The 25,996-nt window shown below is 43.3% G+C and overlaps 1 protein-coding gene across 2 annotated transcripts in view; it reads right to left on the bottom strand.

The window, feature by feature from the left end:
- Positions 1–225: 225 nt before the first annotated feature.
- The window catches only part of ccdc102a (coiled-coil domain containing 102A), a 124,062-nt gene continuing 98,291 nt past the window's right edge, over positions 226–25,996 (bottom strand). For both annotated transcript variants that reach the window (XM_080730817.1, XM_080730818.1), the window contains 3 exons: positions 21,860–22,030; positions 18,801–18,904; positions 226–609 (listed from right to left, as the gene is read on the bottom strand). In XM_080730817.1, the coding sequence (XP_080586943.1) occupies positions 477–609; positions 18,801–18,904; positions 21,860–22,030 (408 nt within the window). In that variant the 3' untranslated portion in view covers positions 226–476. The remainder of the gene's footprint in view (positions 610–18,800; positions 18,905–21,859; positions 22,031–25,996) is intronic.

Genomic DNA, 25,996 nt, shown 5'->3' with positions numbered 1-25,996 from the left:
TGTGTGTGTGTCAGGGGTCATCGCCATGCTGGCTTGTGGTGGACATTTCTGTCAAAATTCATTGTTTTGCCACGGACATACAAAATTAGAGGACAATTATATTTATTACCAGCTATAGCCCTGAATGTCCATAACAGGTCCATAACTCTGAGAGTGTACAAATGGAACCAAATGGAGTCCATTTGGTTCCATTTGTACCCTCTCAGAGTTAAGGGGGTCCTTGCAAATAAAACATTTGAGAACCACTAATAGTGGACTCCTAATATGCCATCATAGTAAAATTAGTGTCATACATATTCTGAAGAAACCCTGGAGACTTGACTTTCAGTAAAGGGGTCTTATGATCGAAAATAAGAACATTATAATGGTGTGTAAAAAATAAAATCTAAAATGTGTCTTCGCAAAGACACAAATGTCTGTGTACGGACATATTGATGACCCCTGGTGTGTGTGCGCATGGCGTGCACGTGTGCTAATCATGGGATCTGTAACTGCAGTTCTTCCTCCTCCTCGTCCATATCGCTGGGCGGTCCATCTGCGTTGTCTGGGCTGAACCGAGCCGAGCGCATCTTCCCAAACAGCCCCGGGCTCTGCTGCTGTCGCCGCAGTCTGGAGGAGAAGAACACACAACGACAAGGGACACCCGTGATGAGAGGGAGAGAGAGAGACCAGAGGAAGAGAGACATACCGTTGTTGTCGGGTGGATACCTCCTATGTCTAAAACCATTCGTTTTGTATCTTTAAAATAATGAAAATAGCCGATCTACAAGCACATAGTTGTTTGCTTGTAGATCTGCTATTTTCACAAGTCCTGTGCGACGGTCTTGAATGATGGAGCAGGGATTTACTTACGAAAAACAAAAAAAACATACACATTTGAAACTTGAGATACAAGGTTTCTGCCCGACAGTTAAGGGGTTGGCGGTTTGGTAATGCGTCAAAATGAATAAATGACGAGAAACAGAGACGGCGTAACGCCACGGTGCGGGTTGTTTATTTATTTATTTATTTGTTACAAAAGACGCATTAAGTAAGATTACCCTCGTTTGTTCACACAGCTCTCTGTGCGTGTTGAGCGTGCGCTCGCATGCACTCCTAATATTTGTGCTTGTGTAACAAAGTGATTATGTTTAGTAAGAAGAAATAAATAAAACAGAGCTAGAGAGAGAGAGAGAGAGAGAGAGAGAGAGAGAGAGAGAGAGAGAGAGAGAGAGAGAGAGAGAGAGAGAGAGAGAGAGAGAGAGAGAGAGAGAGAGGGATACAGAGAGCTACATGGTACCATTTAATTCTTTGGCTTAGTCTAGGATTAGCTACCCCATCCAAACCAGCTTACCTTAACTGACAGATGCACTCCACACAAAATCATGTTTTTGAGTGGTTAATTTGTTTTTGAAGCTTACCTTGTGGTATTTAGCACTCTACAAGCATTAATATGGATTTTGACCTCCAAGATATGGTGCTCAGACCAGGCAGCCTGCCCTGACTACCCTGGCATGACGTAGTTCATGCAACACAAGTATAGGGGAGGGTAATGTCACCAACAGTCAGACGCCAATCAGATCCTCTTCAAAGCCATGCATAAACACCTGACACGCATGCACATGTATGTCTGGACAACAGACCTACGTGACAGCCAGACTAGGAAGTAAACAGACACAGCTCTAAGCGTGTGTGTGTGTGTGTGTGTGTGTGTGTGTGTGTGTGTCTGCGCGCGCACTTCTTGCAGCTGCTGATTGATCACCAGCGCACGCCACTTTTCTTAACGGCTACTTGACCAAGCCCTGACGGCTTTCTGGCCGAGCACTGGTGTGTGTGCAACACTGTGCATGCGTGTGTGTATTGCTGTGACGGAACAGCGGCCCGTCGGCATATTGAGCGGACCCCGGAAAAAAATAACAGGCTATCTCGACGGGTGGGGATTATTGTCCCTTTTGACACAGGAATGAAAGACATTGTTCCTTGGCTTTCAACTTTGTAGAGAGAAAGCCAGGGAATGAGGTTATAGAACATAGTCAATATTGCCTCTGCCACCCTGCTCTGCTGCTACTCTGCCCTGCTGACATTTATACAATTCATATCTTGTATTTTTTTCAGAGCAAGCAGCGATATACTGTATGTCTTATGTGAATTATCGCATTGGGGGTTCCCAATCGGCACTACATCCAAATCCAAGCTGAATGAAAAATATATCAGAACTGTTGCCAGATAAATAATGTCTACCTTGACGTTTCATTTGCTCGGGGACAAGCTCTAAAAAGTAAAACCACCACCACCAATATGTAGAAATCCATTTGATTTGTCGAGCCGCCACATTAAATTCAGAAATCAAACTCTGTCCATTTGCTTTCTAGGTACATGTACTTCTGATTATTTTGCTGAAGCAGACAATTGTACTTTCTTGTTTAACATTAAAAGCAAGCAAACTATGTAGCTTTAATTATATACTAGAACTAGAGTCTGAAGGCCTAGAAAAAAGAAGGAAAAAAAAGAAAAACAAACAACTGGTAATGGTACATTGGGATCAGGGTGTTTGTCTGTTTTCAGCAGGAATGAGACAAGTGATACAGTTCGCATTTAAGAATTACAATCCAGGTCTAGCAGATCAGACAATTCCCATCATTGGCTGTCTGCTAGAGCAGTGGTTCTCAACCTGTGGGTAGGGACCCCCAAGGGGGTCGCCACATTATTTTGGGGGGTCCCCAGATGATTAGCTTAACTCATACCTCGCGATCCCCGTAGAGACCGTAGATTTCCCGCTGTACCGCGCTGCCATGCCCGTAGAGCCCGTAAAGTTTAATTAGCTTTAATCATTATGAAAGGATTAAAAGTATTAGCGCAGATTTTTGCTGATTCTGGCTCTTTAGGCCCGCCCCCCTAACTGTATCCGGTCATTTCCGGTCTGGACCGGATCCAGCTTTCCGTATCCAGTCTGAGCCTGGGCCATAGTCCCGCCTCCATTGGTTTACTGTGTAACAGAGGTGGAAGCTACTCGGCGATGGAACGCTCGTTTTTCAATCGGATTTTTGCGTTTGGAAACTTTGATCCAGTCTCTACACGCCTGGATTATGATCCCCGCACATATCGTGCGTTTTGTGCGCGAACGTGTCCACGTGTTACCATAGCGCACAGTTGGCTTTTTTCAATGCTTTTTCATGTAAACACTGGCTGATAAGCAGAGATACAGCGTGGCAACGGATATGTCTTTTTCAATGGGGTTTTTTGTATTTGAAAGCTTGTCACCGAGTCTACACGTCTACTAGATGAGTCGCGCACAGATTGTGCACGATGCGTGCGCGTGCCCACGTTAAAAGGTAAGGACAATTTGGCAGCTGCTTACTACAGCTATGTTTAAAATGGCAGAGAAATTGTTAATGTGCAACATTGTTTTCTCACTCAACAGTAAACAAATAAACAAACCAATATAAATGTGTGTATAGAGGGTATCTGCATATTTCTAAATTGACAATTTAAGGACTTTTTAATACCTCTAAACTGACAAATTAAACATTGGCCAAATTGTCAAATATTAGAGGCAGAAATTGTGAAAATAGCTGATCTACATGCTCACAACGCCTCGCAACGCCTCAACTCTTAGTGCTCGTCAGGGTGGGGGGTCCCCAGTTCAAATATGATTATTTGGGGGGTCACGGCCTGAAAAGGTTGAGAACCCCTGTGCTAGAGCCCTTCCTTGGTAGCTCCTTCACCACATCCAATGTAGCCACCTCACCATAAACCACCTTCCAGTGTAGAACTCTTTGAAGAAGCCCCGCGTCTCATCTCCATGTAAACAGGAAAATTGGAGTAAACTACAAAATGTGTGATGTCATGGCTCACGTCGGCTCACGGTGCAGACTAGAGCCGAGCCACGCTGCATTGGTGAATGTAAACAAAGAAGTGAACGGACGATTGTCACTGGTCTACCTGGCATGCACACTACAGAGGTAATGCAGAATAAAAAGTGACAACGCAACGGCACTTTGACGTTTTCGGTTCTGATCGTTGCTGTGTAAAGCGAGCCATAGATCTCCAATCCTAATGAAGCGAGTGGTGACAGTCGTCCAGTGCATCTGGCCATGAACAACTACATGAAAAAGCCTCCAAAAGAAGAAAAATGTGCTGTAGAGTGCCGTCATTCACTTACACTTTATTTTGAAGAGCACTGGAAGCCACGCGCGTGTGCATGTTGTGTAATCTACGATTTTAAAATGGACGTCAGTTTGTTTACATTCGGTCGTGAAACTAAAATCCTAACCGCGGCCGACCGTCACGGCCCAGTGTCACCGTGAAAAATAGCGTCTCTCTGCCTTCTTGGCGTTTTGGAAGTAGTATTCCGAGAAAGCCGTTTCTTTGCGTTAGCAATGAACCTGAACCTATGGAGAATAAACGTTACATGATGCTGGCGGCCGAGTTGCATGATGGGATATGTAGTGTTTTCGGTCACCAGCCGCTACCGCGGCACCTGTTTAGTTGGTAACCATGGCAACAGTTAACTTGTCTGTGGACGAGATAACGCGTCCCTGGCACACCACCCCCCTGCCCCTATCTCATCTCATCTCGTTCCCTCTCGTGCTCCCTCATTGGCTGAAGGCCCTGCTTTTGTACTGTCGGCCGGAAACAGACGGCACCGAAAGTAGTACTTGCGCGCTCTGCTGGCGCAAGTAACTAGAATGATGTGAGATGAGGAGAGACAGTAGGCAGCAGAGGGAGATGAGAGGAGAGAAAACAAAGTGAACAGAATATGTTTAGAGTGAAGGGAAGGAAGAAATAAGGATTGGGGAGAAAGGACAATGGCGTTGCTTAGGTATTCAGGACTGCTCTCCTGTGCTGTCTGGCTATAATGACTTGGTCTATGCATGCCTCAGAGAAAAGCTTCAATGATTTATCAGCCTAACTTTTGTCCGAATTGATCTTCGTTTTGGGAACATTTACTATCCTGACTTGAAGAAACGTGTTTGTGTGTGTGTTTGCTATAACCTTTATGCTCCAATATGACAAAAGAGACACCCCTTCGTCCTTCATTTCCTCACCTTCCTTTTCTCCCCTTTCCCTCGTGTCCCTCTCATCCCCCCGTTTATTTTTCCAGGTTTTAAGTGTTTTTCCAATCATTTTGGAGGCCCACTTGCAATAGCCCCGCGACCCAAAAGTGGGCCCTGGCCCACAGGGTGAGAACCACTGCTCCAAGTCCTGCCGTTAGCCTCCTCCTCCCCTCCTCCAGTCAGCGGGCCAGGCCAGGGTGAGCACAGAACAGCAGTGAAGATGATGAAGGTGTAATAGTGTTTGGACCAACAACAGTTCGCTCTCGGACACTAAAAGCTTTTCTATTGAAAACACTCAGCAAGGCCACAGATGTGAACAGCTATCAATTTAAAGAGAGACAAAGAGAGAGAAGAAACAGAGAAACAATGATGAGAGAGAGCGAGAGAGAGAGAGAGAGAGAGAGAGAGAGAGAGAGAGAGAGAGAGAGAGAGAGAGAGAGAGAGAGAGAGATACAGACATACAGTACATACATTTATCAAGCTGAGGTTGCTGCTGCTCTCTCTCTCTCTCTCTCTCTCTCTCTCTCTCTCTCTCTGCTGTTGACAAACCATCAGCGGCGGAGCGAGGAGGGGAATCAATAGCCTTCACAAACGGCTATAAAAGCAACAATATGGCCATGCTGCATGGGATCATATTATTGCCTTGCTGCGATGCCTCAACCACAGTGAGCAACACGCCGCAACCACTTATTGAAAGGCTCCCCACTCAGGAACAAATGGACAACAGAATCCAACAGGCTGCACTACTTCTAGGGCAGCAAATACTACAGTGTAAAATACTACAGTGAATAATAGTTGTCTCAAAGGTCGATCAAGCAAGACTATCCATTTTATAGATACAAAGTCCTATTGAACTATTGGCATGCACTTGCCATTTTGGTCACGCCTGCACATTATGGTACATCACTAGCATCCAAAAGATCCTGAAAAAGAAGATACGCACCTTTCAAAAATCACACCTAGTGTGAAGTGAGCGGTGCTATTCACCAGTTAATTTAATTAAGCGTCCTGCGAAGCTTGGCCAATGTGACCCTGGGCGTACAACAAACTTTGATCGCTTTGTGACAAGATGTAGGCCAGATGTAGGCCACGCTTCAGAGCCCGGAGTCTCCGCGGCTCCTGGTGTTTTCTTGTACAGAGGCGCACAGATTTGACGGGGATTGAGCAACAAGAGGTCCGACTGAGCGAGCTCAAGAGAGCCAGTTCCTGGGCCCAACGTTGCGATGTCACCGTCATTCGACTGAGCGACGTCCAAGTTACGATCTGACAGGGTCTTGGCCCCGTTTTGTATCACGGGTGGTGAACTTGTAGAAAACAAGCGATCCTTTTTTCAAATTAGGTGCTTTTTCAAACATACTGTGGGTTGTTAGGGTTACTTTTAAAAAGGAATCCCCTACAGTTACAAGTTACTTGCAAAGAAAATGTAGTCAGTAACGTAATCTGATTATCACAATTTAAAAAGTAACTACTAGTTACTTTCAGTTACTTTTGGATTATTTTTTAGCAAAACTATCTTTAATTAAATAAAACAAATTTTACCATTGATAACTAGACAAGAATATTGAGTCTATGAAATTAGGAAAAGGTCAACAGAATTTTACTTAAACAAAGTGGCAGTACTTTATGCTGATTCGACTTGATTATTTTATTGTTTGGCGTTATAACTATTTTGTCAAATTGATGAGGGCAAGGGGAGAATGTAATCCAGCATGTAACCCCCATCATTCAGATCCGTTACTGTAATCCAGATTACACATTTTAAAATGTAACCTGAGACTTTACAAGTTACCTGTTTTTTGTAATCTGATTACGTAATCCCGTTACATGTAATCCGTTACTTAACAACCCTGTATATACAGTACATCTTTGTCAATAAAAACATCAATTAATCAATCAATCAAGATGCTGAACAATATGAATGAATACACAAAGGTTAACACTAGTACCAGATATCACACTGGTACCGGATTAACATAGACAAACCAGGTGAAGAGTTGTCAAATCTTGATAGAAAATGGATTTCACCTCTATCATGTTCCAAGCCTGTATACGGTTTAGTATATGAGTAGTCTCGTGTGGCCAGACTGTTGCCTCTGCGATTTGCAAATGCTCCCGTCAACAGTCTGGGGCACGGAAATAGATACGATGAGTGCGAGATAGAGCGGATGTGACGCAACCGCTCCCTTGGTGCAGTAGCAATAACATGTCCTACTGGAAGCGTTATGTCTCCTTTCAATATTTTTTGGGGCGTTATTTCGTCTTTCTCTGGTGTTGTTGGTGTTACTTCCATGATGTGTTCAAATGTTTCTTAAACTATACACGCATAAGAATATGATGATCGAATGACTCTGTCTGTGCGAGTGTGCTTCTGTTATGTTTCCAGTGGGACTACAGTTCCGTCAACTTCCGTGCAGCAGTGGCTACTTCCGATACTCGCCGTTCGGGAGCTGCCGTTCCAGACTCTATATAGCATTCGGAGATTGTGGAATAGTTGCCTGGCTACGCGAGACTAGTATATGAGTAATGAATAAGAGAACAGGGTGGTGGACGGATGCTACAGAGTGGAACAGATCAATAGTCAGAGTAGACACTGGTGGACTTCTTTGCTTTTGAAACTGACCTCAGACAGAGAGGGTTCATCACAGCCTTCACTCATATAGGTCTGTGGACGAGATATAGGTTTTTCAGTTTTGTAAATTCAAATAAGCAAAATATTTGATATTTTAATTCAAATGGGGTAGGCAATATAAGCTATAGCTTCCGCCTATACCTTTTTGGACCTTTTTGGACTGTTTGGAATGTGCTTAATAACCACTGTATGCATTGTATAAAATAAACTAACCTAAACCTAAACCTAAAACCTAAAAGTATTAATATTGCAATGCAGAAATACTCTGTTACAAGCAAAAGTCCGAAATGTGCTTGAGTAAACTACAAACGTATTGGTATCAAAATATACTTAAAGGCCGGCCCCCACTCGACCACGATTGGAGGAAGCTCTATCCTGATTGGAGGAAAACTTGTCACCCAGCAATTTTGGTGGAGGAGCTGAAACTGCTTTTTTCTCCTCACATGAGATAAGGCTGAAGTCCAAATATGGACCAAACACACTATAATAACTACATGAAATGAATTCAAAGTACCAAAAGTAAAAGTACTCATTATGCAGAATGTCCCATTTCAAGTTTTCAAATGTTTAAACATCTTTTGAAAATAGCAGATCTACAAGCTCACAATACGTCGCATCGCAACACATTGTGATCTTTCAAAAGGCCCAAAATGTTTTTAAGATTGAAGTGATTAATGTATGTCTTGTAATAATAATCAAAATCTACAAAGTAACTAGTAACTAAAGTTGTCAAATAATTGTAGTGGAGTAAAAGTACAATATTTGCCTCTGAAATGTAGTGGAGTAGAACTCAAGTAAAGTACAAATACTGTACCTCAAAACAGTACTTAAGTACAGTACTTAAAGGTCGGGTGACATGGCCAAAACAGCTAATTATGGCTATCAAATTAGCCACATTTTTTAATGATGTCATGTACCCCCATGTTAAATTACCCAATCAAATTAATTTATTGTAGTTACTGTACTGAAAGTAGTACTTTCTGTACAGTAACGGCAATACATTAATTTGATTGGGCTAATATGGGGGGAGGGGCGGAGTCGAGCATCCATATCATTATCTTTTGAAACTTCCCCAACAAAAGCTGTCCGAGGTGTGTTTCCGACTTTCTAAACCAACTTTAAAACTATCAGTTCTAGGGGTAAAGATTATACAGCATTCGCTATAAAATCAATGGTTATACAGGTAAAAAAGTACAAGTCTTCTTCAAAAAAGGTGTCAGAGATTAGTTACGAGGGTCAACACGCTTCTCCCCGTCCCTGAGACGGTTTTGTCGGCCATACCCTGCTGTCTCTTCCCCTAAACCTGACTGGAGCACCAGACCGACCGGAGCAAGCCATTATGTCCTGCTGTCTCAGTGGAGCACAGTGGAGGACTGAGTGTGTGTCTCAACAAAAGTGCACGTATGTATCTGCGTCAACCTGTGGATGTGTCATCTGCAGTACCGTATCCAAGGGAAGCCGCTTTGATCACGATGAATGTTTCACACCATGGCCACTCGCTGTTGGAGGCAGCACAGCTCCATGGGAGAGATTACACAGTAAAATCCTCAGTGTAAAAATGGACCCGAGAGGGGCTCATTTTAACCTTTTAGTGGTTAAGTAGGTCCTTGCACAAGATCATGTGGAGGTCAAGTCACTAAGGGATTATAGCGTTTTTCTTTTTGTTGATTTGTTTTTGGGCTTTTTATGCCTTTATTTGATAGGATAGTAGACATGGGGAGAGAGATGGGGAATGACATGTGGCAAAGGTCATCCGGATTGGGAATCGAACCGGCGACGCCAGCAGGCATCATAGCCTAGTATGTGGTATGCGCCTTGACCACTAAGCCAGCGGGCTCCCCGGGATTATAGTGTTTTTCAGCCTGGACCTGCATGGGAACCAGTGGTGTAAAGCAACTTTCCAACACTTTTACTTCTACTCAACCAAAAGAAAAACTTGAATAATAATTTTACTCCACTACAATTATTTGAAACTTAATTTAATAGTTACTCGCATATACATTATTATGTTATAAAACATACATTAACCACTTTAGCCCTATTTTATACATCCATGGGCAATTTGAAAATAGCCGATCTACAAGCTCACGGCGCATCACATCACGGCGCATTGTGAGCTTGTAGATCTGCTATTTTCAAACATTTTAGCACTTTTACTTTTGGTACTTTAAGTATATTTTGATGCCATTACTTTTGTACCTTAACTGTGGTATTTCTACTTTTACTTTAGTAAAATATCTGAGTACTGCTAGGGACATTATGAGACAATCAACTTTCCACACAGAATACGGCGTACTATATCATAGGGCTCAAACTGTTTGGAGGCACAGTACATGTGAATTCGGGGTCCATTTGTACAAACTCTCGGGATTAAATGAGCACTGTGGACTTCAGATGGCCTACAGAGGACTGCAGTATGGGTTGGGTGTCTCACATGGCCTACAGTGGGCTGCAGTATGGGTTGGGTGTCTCACATGGCCTACAGTGGACTGCAGTATGGGTTGGGTGTCTCAGATGGCCTACAGTGGGCTGCAGTATGGGTTGGGTGTCTCAGATGGCCTACAGTGGGCTGCAGTATGGGTTGGGTGTCTCAGATGGCCTACAGTGGGCTGCAGTATGGGTTGGGTGTCTCACATGGCCTACAGTGGGCTGCAGTATGGGTTGGGTGTCTCACATGGCCTACAGTGGGCTGCAGTATGGGTTGGGTGTCTCACATGGCCTACAGTGGGCTGCAGTAGGGCCTATAGCAGGGTTCTTCAACAGGGGGTCTGGGGTCAGTTACTACAGGGGGGGAGGGGGCTGCCAAATCCCGCCGAATCCTTGTGTGATAGGACAATTATTTTAAATGAACGACTTGAACCCTCGCATCCCTATTCTGAGAAGAACGTGAGGCGTTGAGAGCTTGTAGATCAGCTATTTTTGGCAAATAGGTTCGGTGTAGAGGTAAAAAAAAGTACAGAGTGAAAGGTCAAATTTAGTAAGTAACAGGGATTTAAGTGGTCAAAAAAGTAAAAAAAAACAAAAAAACACAAATCTAACATACTGATGACAGTGCTGTCAAACAAGTTTGCGAATCTATGAAATCAATGAAAATCTGCATCACACATTTATACAACATGTAAAGGGGGTCCCTGCTTCATGTCTCTCTCAGCTAAGGGGTCCTTGGCCTGAAAACGTTGAAGACCCCTGCCTACAGTATGTGTTGGGTATCTCAGCGGGCTGCAGTATGTGTTGGGTGTCTCAGATCATAGACATAGAAAGGTAGACGCCACCTTCGGCTAGGGGGCGTATGCATTTAGCAACTAAGGGGATCTTCATCACTTCCGTCTTCATTGCTTCCGCGTGCGTCACACATAGGGAAGTTGACAGGCCAATCAGAGGCAGGTGGGGGCGGGTCTTTACGTACGCAGCCTGTGAGAAGAGCTGAGCCGCGCAACATCGGAACTGGCTCTGTTGAATTGAATTGTGGTCCTTGGATAAGTCCCGGAAAAGTTGCGCTGTGATTGGCCAGTATTCACTTTGACTGACAGCGTTCCCTTAGTTTTGCCAGGAAGTCCGGACAAGAACTTTTGCACATCGCTCCAATTAACTGCAGAGGCGAACGAGGCATCTAGCTCTTTATATCTGTGTCTCAGATGGCACATGGTGCTTAAACGTGCCCAGAGTGATAGCTAGGATCTATGGAGAGCAGGCAGTCAACATAAAGGATGAGCGTTTAACTAGGCCCAATAAAAACACCATTTGGTTGTACGAAAACACACAAACAAAAGCACAGCAATGGAAACACACGCACGCACACGCACACGCGCACTGGAAGCCCTTTCCAGGATCAGTTTATAGATTTGGACATACACTTTATGGTCATAGAACGGCATGGCTAGTAAAACAGACTCCTTTGTCAATTCACACACACACACACACACGCACACACAGTAAAAGTAATGTACCTGCTGAGACACACACACACACGCACGCACACGCAGTAAAAGTAATGTACCTGCTGAGACGCACGCACGCACACACACACACACACACACACACACACACACACACACACACACACACACACACACACACACACACACACACACACACACACACACACACACACACACACACACACACACACACACACACACACACACACACACACACACACACACACACACACACACACACACACACACACACACACACAGGCAAATTAGTCTCCCCAGGACACCAGGAGAAAAATATTAAATTCTGCAGCTTGAACCTTAATATACTGCAGTGTTCTGCGCACATAAAAAATGAAAAAAATAAATAAAAATAAAGAATTACCAGTGATTAAGAGGATAAAAGGATTATAATTATGACATGCAAGGCGAGAACAAAGTTGAGATTTTATACACAGTGTCACAAATAACGCTGCGACAAAACAATCAAAACTCCTACAGTCAGTGTATTATTCCACTATAATTAATGGCTACCTATTATGATTTTATCTGCACGTTATTTTCTTTTAATAATAACTTGTTATTCTCTTTCCATTGCTCTTGAATTACGCTACGCGTTGTGTGTGCTGTCAGTTGATTAGAGTCCATAATGAATAAGTGTAGGAGGTTCTCACCGGGCCAAATGAATAAGGATGAGGTTCATCCAGGGGAACACAGCGAATTGGACTCATCTAACCGCAAACCGTCATGATTCTTAGCCGCTAGAGCAGGGGTCTTCAACGTTTTCAGTCCAAGGACCCCTTAGCTGAGAGAGAGATGAAGCAGGGACCCCCTCTATATATTGTATAAATGTGTGATGGAGATTCTCATCGACTTCATAGATAGATTCATAGACTTGTTTGACTGCACTGTCATCAGTCTATGTTGGATTCATGTTAATGTGTATTTTCAGACATTTAACCACTTAAATCGTCAATACTTAGTAAACTTCACCTTTCACTCTGTACTTGGTCTGCTCTTTTTTTTACCTCTACACCAACCCTATTTGACGAAAATAGCCGATCTACAAGCTCTCAACGCCTCGCAGCGCGAGGTGTTTTAATAAACCAGATCGCATTGTCAACATCCAAACCTATACAAAAAACTATCACCTATCCACAACTTTCCAACGTCCCATCGTGGATTGGGCAGAAGTTGCACAGAGCTTCCGGCGCCACAGCCGAGTGTGATCTACAAGCTCACAAAGGTTGCATCTGTGATGCGACGTGAGCTTGTATGTCTGCTGTTTACCGGAAGTGTCCTACACATAATGCTCCAGTAAATGTTTGCGGAAACAGGTGGATAGGGCATAGCAGTGGTGGCCATGTTGTGGTGCCACAGATAGAAAACCCATTAATTATTTCAGAAGATATTGATACAGAATACGGTACATCAGTTCAGTTCATTTTATTTTTCAGCACTTTTGGACAGTTCAATACAAATATATCTGTGCATCTGAACACAGAATAGTCTCAAGAGATAATGAATAAAAAATAGAAAGAGTTCAAGTTCATGAGTTCGTTTGACGTGAATAAGTGTCCAAGGTGCCAAAAAAAGGAGTAGGGAGAAGCATACTGCTTATCGAGCCCTACCCCTGGCTCATTCTCATAACAAAAGTAATAAATAGTACATGTGAGTGTAACAGTGTTCATTTCATTGCCTAAAACTATAATCAAAAATGATCGTTGACTACCTTTTTTCACTGACAAAAACTAAATAAAAAACTAAGCTATGATGACTAAATTTAATTATACAGACAATTTCATCAGCAAATATAAACTTGGCTGATTTTACACTTGGTTGCATGCTGAAGACAGCCGAGCTTAAATTTTTTAGACTAAATTAAATGTAGATTTAGTTGACAAAAAGCGTACAAATTAATTGTAAAAGGCTAAAAGGCTATTTAAAAAAAGGCACAGCCACACCGTTAACCATTTAAAGATGCACACACTCACACCGCCATAGATTGTCATTCAGATAAAGTGAAGACATTGAAAGAAAGTATGTTGAGATACAGCTACATACAGTATGTGGGAACGCACGCACGCATGCACGCGCACACGCACGCGCACACACACACACACACACACACACACACACACACACACACACACACACAAAAACACACACACACACACACACACACACACACACACACACACACACACACACACACACACACACACACACACACACACACACACACACACACACACACACACACACACACACACACACACACACACACAGAGATTTGGCAGAAATGAGGAACACCTGCACAAAATCTTAACAACTTCACTGTGTGCCACACTCCACATTCATTCTCAATCACCTTCATTCAGGACGAAATTGCATCTTTTAACTGCCAGCTATGCCTAAGCTTATAGACCTCAATTGCGCACACACACACACACACACACACACACACACACACACACACACACACACACACACACACACACACACACACACACACACACACACACACACACACACACACACACACACACACACACACACACACACACACACACACACACACACACACACACACAGAGTTGTGTCAGTCTCCGAAGCCGTTGCCATGCCGACACGCCTGTCACTCCTCGGCGGGAGCGGAGCAAGGAGAGAGAGAGAGCTCTCTGTTACTACGGTAACCTGCGGCTGGGAGCCCAGCGATTGGCTGTCGAGGGCAGTAGCCAGAATGCGGACGGAATGATGAGAGAGAGAGAGAGAGAGAGAGAGAGAGAGAGAGAGAGAGAGAGAGAGAGAGAGATGAAGAGAGAGAGAGAGAGATGAAGAGAGAGAGAGAGAGAGAGAGATGAAGAGAGAGAACGTTAAAGGGAAAAAGAGAATGAGAGGTAGGGAAAGGAGGAAAGAGAAGGAAGGGGCGGGGTCACTGTGCAGAGATGATAGACTGGTGTGAGAGCTGTACTGACTGATGGGCAATAACACACATTGTCCATGTCGGGGAAAGATACCCTGTATCTCCCATATTTCAACCATATTTCAACTATCACCATATTTCACCTATCTCCCATATTTCAACTATCACCATATTTCAACTATCTCCCATATTTCAAATGTACCAAAGAACGTGTACGTTCTTCGGTAAATTAATACCCTGGTACTTTGTCACAGTACAATCACACAAAAGGGGCACAGAAAAAAAAAAAGCCGTTCGACAAGCTGCCGTGAAGTTGTTGTTGAATTGTAATTGTAACTAGAGATCTTCACGGGGGCCCGACCCCGAAATTACCCGAGGACCCGAGGGACCCGTACCGGGTTCGGTCAGTGTTTTTTCATAGTCACTCGGAGCCGGGTCGGAATGGCCGCATCTCCCTCGGAACACAGGGCTGTCAATCATTATGTGTATTACCCGAGAGGACCCAAGAGGACCCGTACTGTATGTGTACTTTCTGCTTTTTTATGCAAACTGTAAAGCAATCAATCAATGTGTGTGTGCGCACTGGCGTGCGCTATAAGGAACAAACTACTGGAGTTCTGTTTAACGTGTGTGCTGTGTTTAGGCTGACCTAGGATCAGGTCTGTTAGCCACGAGGCAGCGAGATGAATGGCTGTGTAACTGTGAGATGATAATGCTGGTCTAGGATCAGTTTAACAGCAGGGGGGAAAGATCTTGGTGCGTGCGTAGGCTAATGCATGCGTGATGCGTAGCCTGCTGCCAGGATGATGAGAAAGCAACAGTGACCGCGTACAAGTTAAACCATGTCAAACAAACCGAAAATGACTTACCTCTGTAGTTAGAAAATAGCCTAAAAGTATTACTTTATCCCTGGCTTTTGTTTCGATCTTAATATTATAGATTCTTTGGCAGCCTTCTTCTGCCTGTCAATCAGTTAACAGCGCACGCTGCACGGCTGCAGTGAGTTACATGAAAGAGGGTTTTAATAATGATTAAATGGTCGGGTCTCTCGTAACCTCGGAAATAAAAGGATTTCGGGACATGTCACGGGTTTCGGTCTGTAAAAAAAGAAAGTCAGTCGGAACGGGACGGAATCGGAGGAGACCGTTACGGGGCCACTCGGGTTTGGTTTTGTAATTTGATTATTATTTCGGAACAGGTCGGAATCGGTCGAAATTTGACGGTCCATTTCGATTTCGGGACAATTCTTTGGACCCGTGAAGATCTCTAATTGTAACCTCACACTGACCTCATTTACAAGTGAGACCTGACGAGACGAGGCCAAAGCAGCACAAAAAAAAAAACTACCACAAATTATGTGCAACAATTACATAGCCCCAGAAAATAAAATACCAATAAAACGTCTGACATAACAAATATACAACCGTATAAAAAATGGTGTGTCTGTGGGTTTTATAGATATTGAACCAATGAAAGGTATTAACAGGAGCTTGTGTGAATACATAATAACTACACTGGACCCATTTGGAAAACAGGCTCTCTTTCATTTCCTGAAAAGGAACAGTGTTGGACATACAAGGATTCTGGCCCGCCGGCGATGACATGCGTGTGTGAATGAACACGCGCACGCACAGCGGAGTCCTAATCTCTTAACAGTAGGAGAGCTGTGCGGGCTGACGCGCACAGCCAGCCTGCCAGCTACAAGTAGCCTGTCAGCTTAACATCACATGCTGGCACATGTGTGTGTGTGTGTGTGTGTGTGTGTTTGCATAAGCTCAGGCCCTTAGCTTAGATAAGATGGTAAGGTTTGAAGGAATAGCATTTGTTTAATCGTCACCCTGAGAGCCTGAACATGTGTGTGTGCTCAGTGCAAAAAGGTTCATCGATCACAAATAAATTCTGAATGAATAGGCTGCAATAGTTGTTTTTTTTTTCACAACGCCTCGCAAAGTGAGGTGTTGTGAGCATGTAGATCTGCTATTTTCACAATTTCTGCCTCTAATATTAAGACAATGTTTAATTTGTCATTTTATAGGTATTAAAAATTCCTTAAATTGTCACTTTAGAGATGTGCATATGCCCTCTATACACTTAAACCTTAAGTTGTTTTGTTTACTGTTGAGAGAGAAAACAATGTTGCACAATAAGTTAATCATCTGGGGACACCCCCAAAATAATTTGGGGACCCCCCCCAGGGGGTCCCGACCCACAGGTTGAGAACCACTGCTATATATAGTAGAAGTATGTGTTCATTCCACTACAAGATAATAAAAAAAAAACATAAAACGTAAATGTTGATGTATTATGTTTCCTTTCCTTTTTGACTGGGATACATGTGGTTAGCCCAAGTCTATGTACCGGTAGATGTCGGAATGTGGGCGTTCCGCGTTACTTTTTGACGAATGGCTGAAGGACAGCCTTCGTTTCTCATCGGAGGGGCAGTCCCAGAATTCGATGGTCATCAAATTCGGCGCAGCACCCGGAAACTGCGGCAACATGGTGACTTGCCAGAGACAGCCGTCCAAGCTGCACATTTCACCGAACAGGATAATAACAGCAACGATGGCATGAGACGTCGGAGGATCGTCTGCAGTGCCTCAAAATATTTGTATATCTCAGGTATGCGTGCTTGTAAAGCTTTAGCATATAGACAGGTTCAAGATCAATAGGGTTCAAGTGGTTAATGCAAAAATCAAATCTATGACACATACTTTACAGGCTGTACAATGGTTTACATTAGATTTGAATAATTGTATTGATCCCCAAGGGGAATTTCTGCTTGCTACAATACTTTCGTCATTTTGTTTTTCTCACTCCGCTTTACAGTCTGGAAAGCCTCCTAGATCTCCCTGCCTAAACGAGTGAAAACTGCTTGTGGCTTCTGATTGGTCTGTGGAGGGGCTGGAGGACCAGCGTTGTCCAATGTAAAACCAGAGTCACTTCCTGACTTGCCTATGTAATGGAAAAACGAGTCAAATGGACCCTGGCCAGACTGAGAAGTGAAGTGAGAAAAAGACGAACGTAGCGAATCAGCCTGGAGTCCAGGCAAAATTTCAAGCAAGCTACAAGTAAGTTCCAAAGGTGCCTAACAAACTGATACATTCTTACAGGATAGAAGGATCGGATTATCAAACAGACAAGGTCACTCACTGCATGGTCCCTTTGTCGATTCTCTACGTTTTAGGGTCAGGCCCCTCTCTCAGGTGAGAGGGGCCGTTTCACAATAAAACTAAAGAACTGGCTTTCTGTTGTGATCTTCAGAACCCCCTAACCATCTGTGCACATTGTGCCATTAAAACACACATACCCCCAATAATACCGCTAAAAGCAGTACATCATGTAACACTAGATTAAACGTTCAACTCAATTCTCCACTTTGCGTCAGCAACAGGCCAGCTTTCACTGAGGCAAATTGACTGGTGTCATTGTGTTTTGTACAAACAGCTTCTCCGTCTGGAACAGACAGTAACTCTGACAACTGGCATTGAGTGTCAGGATGACTAATTTATCAGACACAGAATGAGAGGTGCATGTCTGGACGACGCATGCTGTTTCCAATGGAATTGACAGCCGATATGTTATCTGGAGATGATGTGACCATGAATCACCATTTGTTTAATCCAACAGACATTAGCAAAGTCATGACAGGAAAATGGCCAGTGTATTATTTAAAACAGAGATATAGTGTAGTTTGTTATGTTATTTTTTAGAACAAATGTTACTAATAAAACAGACTTCAATACATTGAGCAAAAGAGGACAAAATGTGCCACACGTCTTCTTCAGGGTGTTGACACACCCTGAAAAGGCATTTGCCGAAACGCGTTGGTGTATTTTAATGTTTTAGCCCATTAATAAATAAAGGCCTTTTGCCTGGACCTGGATTTTTGTGCCGCTGTGGCACATTTTGTCCTCTTTTGCTCATTGTGTTCCCTTTCATGAGCACCGGTGGTTTGAGGGATACCAGTAGCGCCCTTGCTATCTTCTTTCTCTAGACTTCAATACATGTCAGAATTGTGTGACAGCATTTACGAAGGAGCATTCAAGGAGAAGTCCATGGATGTGGCCCGTTTTATGCATTCAGTGTTATGGGGCCAAGATCCCAGCCCACAGTGGCACCACAGTGGCGTACGCATTAGAGTGCAAGTGTTATTCGTGTTTATTTATCTGACCTTTATTTAACCAGGAGTAAAATCCCATTGAGATTAAAACTCTCTTTTCCAAGGGAGTGTGCAGAATTCACAATGCAGTGTGTGTGTGTGTGTGTGTGTGTACCTGGACTGTAAGTGTTCCAGTTGCACCTGCAGGTTCTCAGTCTGTTCCACCTGCTCATCCAGAGACCTCTGCAGCTTCCTGGTCTGGTTGTGAGACTCATCCAGCTACGCACACGCGCGCACACACACACACGCACACGCACGCACACGCACACGCACACACACACACACACACACACACACACACACACACACACACACACACACACACACACACGATTAAAGACAAGGTTGTTCTTCTAAACGTGGGCATCTGTGGTTGTGTGTGTAATACACAGAATGCATGCACATGTGTGTCTAAGTGTGTTCACTGCACTCATGTGCCCACACACACACAATTGCATCCAAGTACGTGTGTATCCTGTTATTTGTGCATCCCCCACCTTCAGTACGCATACTGTACATGTCGTCATTGTCGGGTGGAAACCTTGTATGTCCAAAAACGTTCCTTTTTTTCTTTCTTTTTTTAACAATTTAAACTAGTGAAATTAGCCGACCTAGAAGCACACAACGCCTCGCGGTGCGAGGCGTTGTGTGCTTGAAGATCTGCTATTTTCACTAGTTTTGTGCGACAGTCTTGTATGATGAAGCAGGACTTCACTTTACGAAAAAAACGTACACGTTTGAAACTTGGAGATACAAGGTTTCTACCCGACACGACAGTGACGATAATATGTTTTGATAACCAGATTCTTTAATCCTGTACAATATTATATTTTAAATGCACATTTTCTATTAACTTGGTGCACTATGAATGCTTCACACCCACGCAAAGCAATAGAAAGCCCAGGGAAGTGGTTACTTTAAAGACCATTGAGTGGACATGAAGCAAGGTTCAGCTTTTGAGACGTTAGTACATTCAGGTCAGATGTTGTGCTTTTAGGAGATTAGAATTCAGGTCAGATCATGTTGTGTCTTAGCAGTGGTGGAAGTACATAATCTAAGTACTATAATACTTACTAACTAATAATGACTTTACTTGAGTATTTCCTTACATTATTTATTTGTATTCTTTATACTTCCAACTCCACTACATCTCAAATACTGTGCTTTTTTTTGTACTGCACTACAATTATTTGACAGCTTTTAGTTACTAGTTACTTTGATGATTTTGATATCAGACCTGCCAACCCTGGCAATTTTTTTTTGCCAGGGTTGGCAGGTAGGCTATTTACATAAACATGTGTCTTTGTTAATTGAGCCTAAATAAATCCACATTTCTGTGCATGATTTTCAAGAAGTTGAAAGTATACAACTCATGTAGGTTTCTATTCCATCCATTAATTAATATATAGGCCTACATTGTGTATAGATCACATACAGCCTACAGCCTAGTCTGTATATTCATTCATATAGGCTGCAGGCTACTCATTGTTGATAGACCATTAATGTCTTCATAGATTCACAGGTGATAAATAATTTGTTCACTGTTAATGTTTTTGACAATACACATCGGCCTAATTCATTCATTCATACTCGAGTTAAAGTGGAACAGGCAGCCCAGTATTTTATCCAATCGTGGCCAATGTATGCTTCAGTTCATTGTACTAAGAAAGAACTGGGTCACACGTTTTGACTTTTCCGACTGGTTGCTCGCTGCAACACCGTCGTATGACGAAGTATAACACGGACTTCATACACAACAGCTCCAGGCTGAGCGCAGCCGCTCGTTTTGTTTCACCAGCGTCGCAAGATAGGTTTAGGTTAGGCATAGTACAATATTTCACCAATTCTCACCATCGTGGCTGCTATGACATGTGAATTCACCTCAGAGGAGGGTTTTAAAACTTTATTATTACCTGTTAGATCGTTGGCAGCACTGAGGGGGGGAACAGTCGCTGTGCATCGACTCGCACGACACCACGGCCCTTCTCCGTATCATCTTCTTTTACATTAATCTGATTAATATCGCCGTTATGTATCCGATCGATAACTCGTCGGCGTCGCTGTGAGATGCGTGCATGCTGAACTAAACCAAAACCTTCTTATAACTCTATGACCAAAACAAACAGACTCCGTCCTCCAATCGGTTAAATTCTTCTTCTAACGACAAAACGAGCATCGCTTCCGTTCTAGTGCTCCCCAGCGCCATGCGCCCCATTCACACACCATTCATGTGGTGCCTGGGAGGAACTACATGGCAGGGAGAAAAATGTTTTGCCTCACTTTAAGCCACAACACAACCGAACACAACGCAGAATGTGTTGTGTTACCATCCCCCGATAATGCGTAGCCGTTAGAGGAGTTTGCGTACCTGCGTACAGAGACTAAAAATGCGTGCTTACAACGCAAAATGCGTACAGGTTGGCAGGTCTGTGATATTAATACAAAACATAACCACTTAATATTTATAACCCTATTTTATATTTTGGCTATGTCAAAAATAGCCCACCTACAACTGTTAGCAAGAGAGTTATTTCTACATTGCGTTGTTGCTACTTTTACTTAAGTAAACCAGTGGTTTTCAACCAGTGGTCCGGGGACCACCAGTGGTCCTTGAGGGGGTTTCAGGTGGTCCCCAGCTAAATGATGGAGAGTTGCTAACCAAATGGACCCTTATTGATCTTTACCTCTAGAGAGCGTAAAAAGGGCCATTTGGTTTCATTTTACGCTCTCAAGAGTTCAATTATTGTTAAACATCTGCATTGCTTAATTTACAAGAAGTCCACACAATTATAGAATGTAGAAGTATTGTTATTTTCATTGACCTGTTATCTCTCCTATCATCATGGTACAACATCAATACAGAATCTTATCCAACGACAACAGAGTATTCTGAGTCTGAGAATAGCAGATATTGCGAGCTTGTAGATCTGCTACTCTCAAATACCTGGAACGCGACTCGGGCGCGTTCCAGGTATTTGAGAGTTAAGAGCGTCTACTAAATGCCTAAATTGTAAATTGTAATTGTAAAACCACTGAAGTAAACAATCAGAGTATTACTACTTCCACCGCTGTTTTTAGTAGGTTAACATTCGGGTTCAGTTTAATATTATTCAGGACAAATGTTGTGTTTTTGTTAAGGGGTCAGATGAGTGCTTGTTGTGCTGTTGTCCAAACCTCGTCCTCTGCTTGCCCGAGCTCTTTCTTCAGCTCCTCCACCCGCAGTCGTAGCTTCTTGACCTCCGCCTCGTGGCCGTCCACCCGCCGGTTGGCATGGGCCAGCTCCGCCATCTTCTCCTGGTACTGCTTCTTCAGCTTGGTGTGCACGTGACGTAGGTCCGCCAGCTCCTGAACACACACATAGGATAGGATAGGATAATCGTATCGTGGAGATTAAATTTATAGTGAAATCGTCCTCCGTCATGCACTGGGAGCAATTCACCTTTTATTTGCCGAGCTGCATATCCGGTACCACTTAAACCCTCTATAATTGGTCAAACGGACATGGAAATAACGTACTTGATACAGTTTCTTTTCACTCTCAATCTCTTTGCCAAAAAATAGCCGATCTACAAGCTCACAACGCGTCAAGTTGGGACGTGTTGTGAGCTTGTAGATCTGCTGTTTTTTGGCAAATTTTCTGAATGGATGTTGGGGATATTTTGATTATCGTGACGTGACATTTTCATATCCCATCCCTAGTCTTCACACAACACAGTGATCATTGACTAAAGCTATGGCGAAAAATGTTCGTCGGCTACCTTTTTCCACTGACGAAAACTACATAAAAACTAAGCTATGAAGACTAAAACTATAGACTAAATATATTGACAATTTTGTCAACAAATAAAAACTAGACTAAAATATATGTTAGGGAGGGACTGGTGGAGAGGAGATCCAGTAGAACTAAAAGAGAAGTCGTTTTATGTTTGGTTGCGTTTTGAGCTTGTAGATCAGGTATTTTCAGCATGCAACCCAAATCTAAACTAAACAAACTAAATTCAGGCAATACATGTTTGTGGTCAAAATAAACTGTACTTACTGGACTGAAATCTTACAATATTTAGTCGACTAAAACTAAAACATTTCAGATGACTAAAATATGACAAATTAAATTAAATGTAATTCAAAAGACGGTGACTGTGTGCAAATGTACACTGCACACAAGCGATGGATCAGGATTTGCTGCTCTCCTCTAGGCTGCAACTATCAATTATTTACTTAGCGATTATTACTCTTTCGATTAATCCAATAATTAGTTAGTAAATGTGCAATCTGGCTAGCCATCGTCAAAGAAAAGGGGAAAACAGCGCCCTCTCTGTTTTGTTTTGTTCCTTTTCATTTGATCTGTTCTTGAGAGATTAGTAAATGTGAGATAATACTAAAAATTACAATCTGACTTTCTTCTTGACCTGCTACCTCCAAATGGACACTTTCTCCAAGGGATGGGGACCTGTCTAGTGAATGACATTATCTGACAGGACCCAAATCGATTTGATGACATTGGATTGGGTAGCGCAACATTTCAGACCAACTGTTTGATGTTAAGTCAAACAAGACTTCTGAAATGTAATTATTAAAAGATGATTGATTGCCCATGAAGTTAAGTTTGTTTTTAGTTCAGTTTAGTCAAGTTTGTACTGGATAATTATGGATGGGGGGAGGCACGGTGGCGCAGTCGGTAGCACTGTCGCCTCACAGCTAGAAGGTCCCGGGTTCGATTCGCTGTGGACGCTGGGGCTGTGTTCTCCCCTCCCACCTCGTCATCAGTGCCCATACCCTAGATCAGGGGTTTTCAAAGTGGGTGACGGGGCACCCTGGGGTGCCGTGACGGCAGTCTAGGGGTGCCGCGAGATCATTTGATAATATTTTGAATTTATTTTATTTTATTTATTTGGAAAAAATATTTAGTCTCATTTTAAAGTACAAAGTTATTTTCAGTCAGTTCTAACCAAAATGGCTGTTATCTCAACGTTTTCCTCGCAATATAATCACTAAAATATGCTATAAATATTCGGTGCTGGGAGTGAAAATCGTCACTGTCAGGCAAAAACCTTGTATCTCCAAGTTTAAAATGTGTATGTTTTTTGGTAAAATAAAAGCGCATACAAAAGTCTCACACAAGTAGTGAACATAGCCGATCTACAAGCACACAACGCCTAGCGATGCGAGGTGTTGTGTGCTTGTAGATCGGCTATTTTCACTATTTTAAATCGTTTTTAAAATAATACAAAAAGACATACAAGGTTTCCACCTGACAACGATGATATAATGTAGGGGTGCCTCGGATGAAAATATATATTTATGGGGTGCCCTGAGACAAAAAAGTTTGGGAACCCCTGCCCTAGATGAGGTTGGCGAAAGGGCCTTTCTGTGTGGAGTTTGCATGTTCTCCCCGTGTCCCCTTGGGTAGGTACCCTCACAAAAAACATGCGGTAATCCTGGTCTCTATACTGCCTCCCCCTGGCCAGCCGGGGCGCCTGATGGAGAGGAAAGGAACCGGTTCCTTCCACCCGCTATGTCCTACTGGGGAAACTCCCCTTGTCAGGTGATAAGAAGTGGCCTGCTCACTCATCATGCATTGAAGGAAGCATGAGGTTAGGGCTTCCCCTATAGGTTGGTAGAGGGAGTGCAGTGCCCAGGATTAAGGGCTTTGCACACAGACGCGTTTTTTTTTCGCACTGAAAAACTGGACGATTTCATTTTTTTAAAAGAAAACAATGATTCTCTGTGACCTCATGCACACCAGCTCCAAATTTACCATGCGGCAGGTGGCAGTGCGTTTTTTTCCCCGATCGAACCCAGTTCGATTTGTGCGTCTTGTCGCATTCGGTAAAAACTCAATGACTCCTTTTATGACTCCTTTTCGGATCCGCAGTGTGGATTCCGCACAGCCTTGCACACCAAATCCAATGCGTTTTAATCATGCAGCAAAAAAAAAAAAAAAAAATGCCCTTTACAGCTTAGGCAATTGGTACAGGTGAAAAATGCGTTACAAACTTGTGGGATAGAAATTTTAAGAAAAACAAAAAAAAAAGAGAAAGTTGGTACTCCATAAAAGCTAAAGTAAAGCCCTCAGGTTCAGAATTACACAGCAGCATGTCAGGTTCAGCTCAGGAAAAGTCTCGAGTGTCAACCTCTAGTTCAGTCTGTGGGGTGAAGACTGCACGGGGCGCTAATTACATCATCAATAATGGACCCTTCTCACTTAGGGCACTTCACCGCTCGTTTTGGCCCGCTCTTTCCACTGCCTCTCAGCTAAAACGGCTCCCTAGATGGTCAGAGACTTCCAGGAAGCGCTATGCAAGGCCGCGGCAATAGTGCAGTGAGAGGTTGTGAGATTTACAGGCTCAATAAGAGCTGGTGATGATAAAACGAAGAGGGCAAAGCTCGCTGGATTATAGGAGGCGAGGATGGGATTGGAGTGAGGGGAGGGGAGGGGAGGGGAGCAGGCTTGAGATGTCAGTAGTGGCACTTTAATTCACCTTCTTGATCTTTTCTTTATTCCCATTAGAAACCCGATGTAGAGAGGCATGAAGGCATGCGAGGAGCTCTTTTTTCTCCTCTTTTGATTGAAGGCTGAAGACAGAACGAATGAAAAAACACACACACCAATAATGGCTTTAGCCCTGTGGCCAGGGTCCAAAACAAAGACAGCGATAGCGTAATGCAAAAGGATAAATTAAACGGGGGAGGGGCAGATGACGAGTAATGGGGGGGAGGAGGGGGTGATAATGAAGGGTAAGGGGGTAACATGGGGGGAGGGAACGCGGGCAGGGAGGAGGGGGAGGGGGACCGAGAAGCTACAAGCGAAGTGGGAGGCAAGGGTGGAGTCACACAGGAAGGCCAGGATTAACTCACTTACTGCCAATTAAAAATGCCCTCGAGTGGCATTAGTGCCAGCCCTCTCCATAGACTTCCATGTAATTTGTAGTGCACAGATCATGCACACCCATGCACAGATCATGCACCATGTTTGTGCAGGCTGTTCACAGCTTTCAAACAAAAAAAAAAGATTGGAAATCCGTTCAGGCATTCTTGAGATAATAGCCATTATGTTATGTAAACAAACATGGCTGCCCTGTATGTTAGATGGGGTTGTATGGGGGTGGAACATGCAAAATCGCGATTGAAATCATGTTCACTAGATTTGATGGGGTCCAAAAAAAAAAAAAAAAAGTAAAAGTCGCCCAAAGTCGCTTGGCAGGGAAGCCCATAGTGAGAAAGTTGCTCTAAAAGTCGCCTGGCACTGTATGAGTTAACTCATTGAGTGCCTATCCCGAATTAGTTCGGGATATATTATCGCATCCCAGA

The sequence above is a fragment of the Nannobrachium achirus genome (genome assembly GCF_963921795.1).
Source record: "Nannobrachium achirus genome assembly, chromosome: 7".
Classification (NCBI taxonomy): Eukaryota; Metazoa; Chordata; class Actinopteri; order Myctophiformes; family Myctophidae; genus Nannobrachium; species Nannobrachium achirus.
The sequence above is the reverse complement of the archived record's forward strand: the minus strand, read 5'-3'. Positions and strand labels throughout refer to the sequence as shown.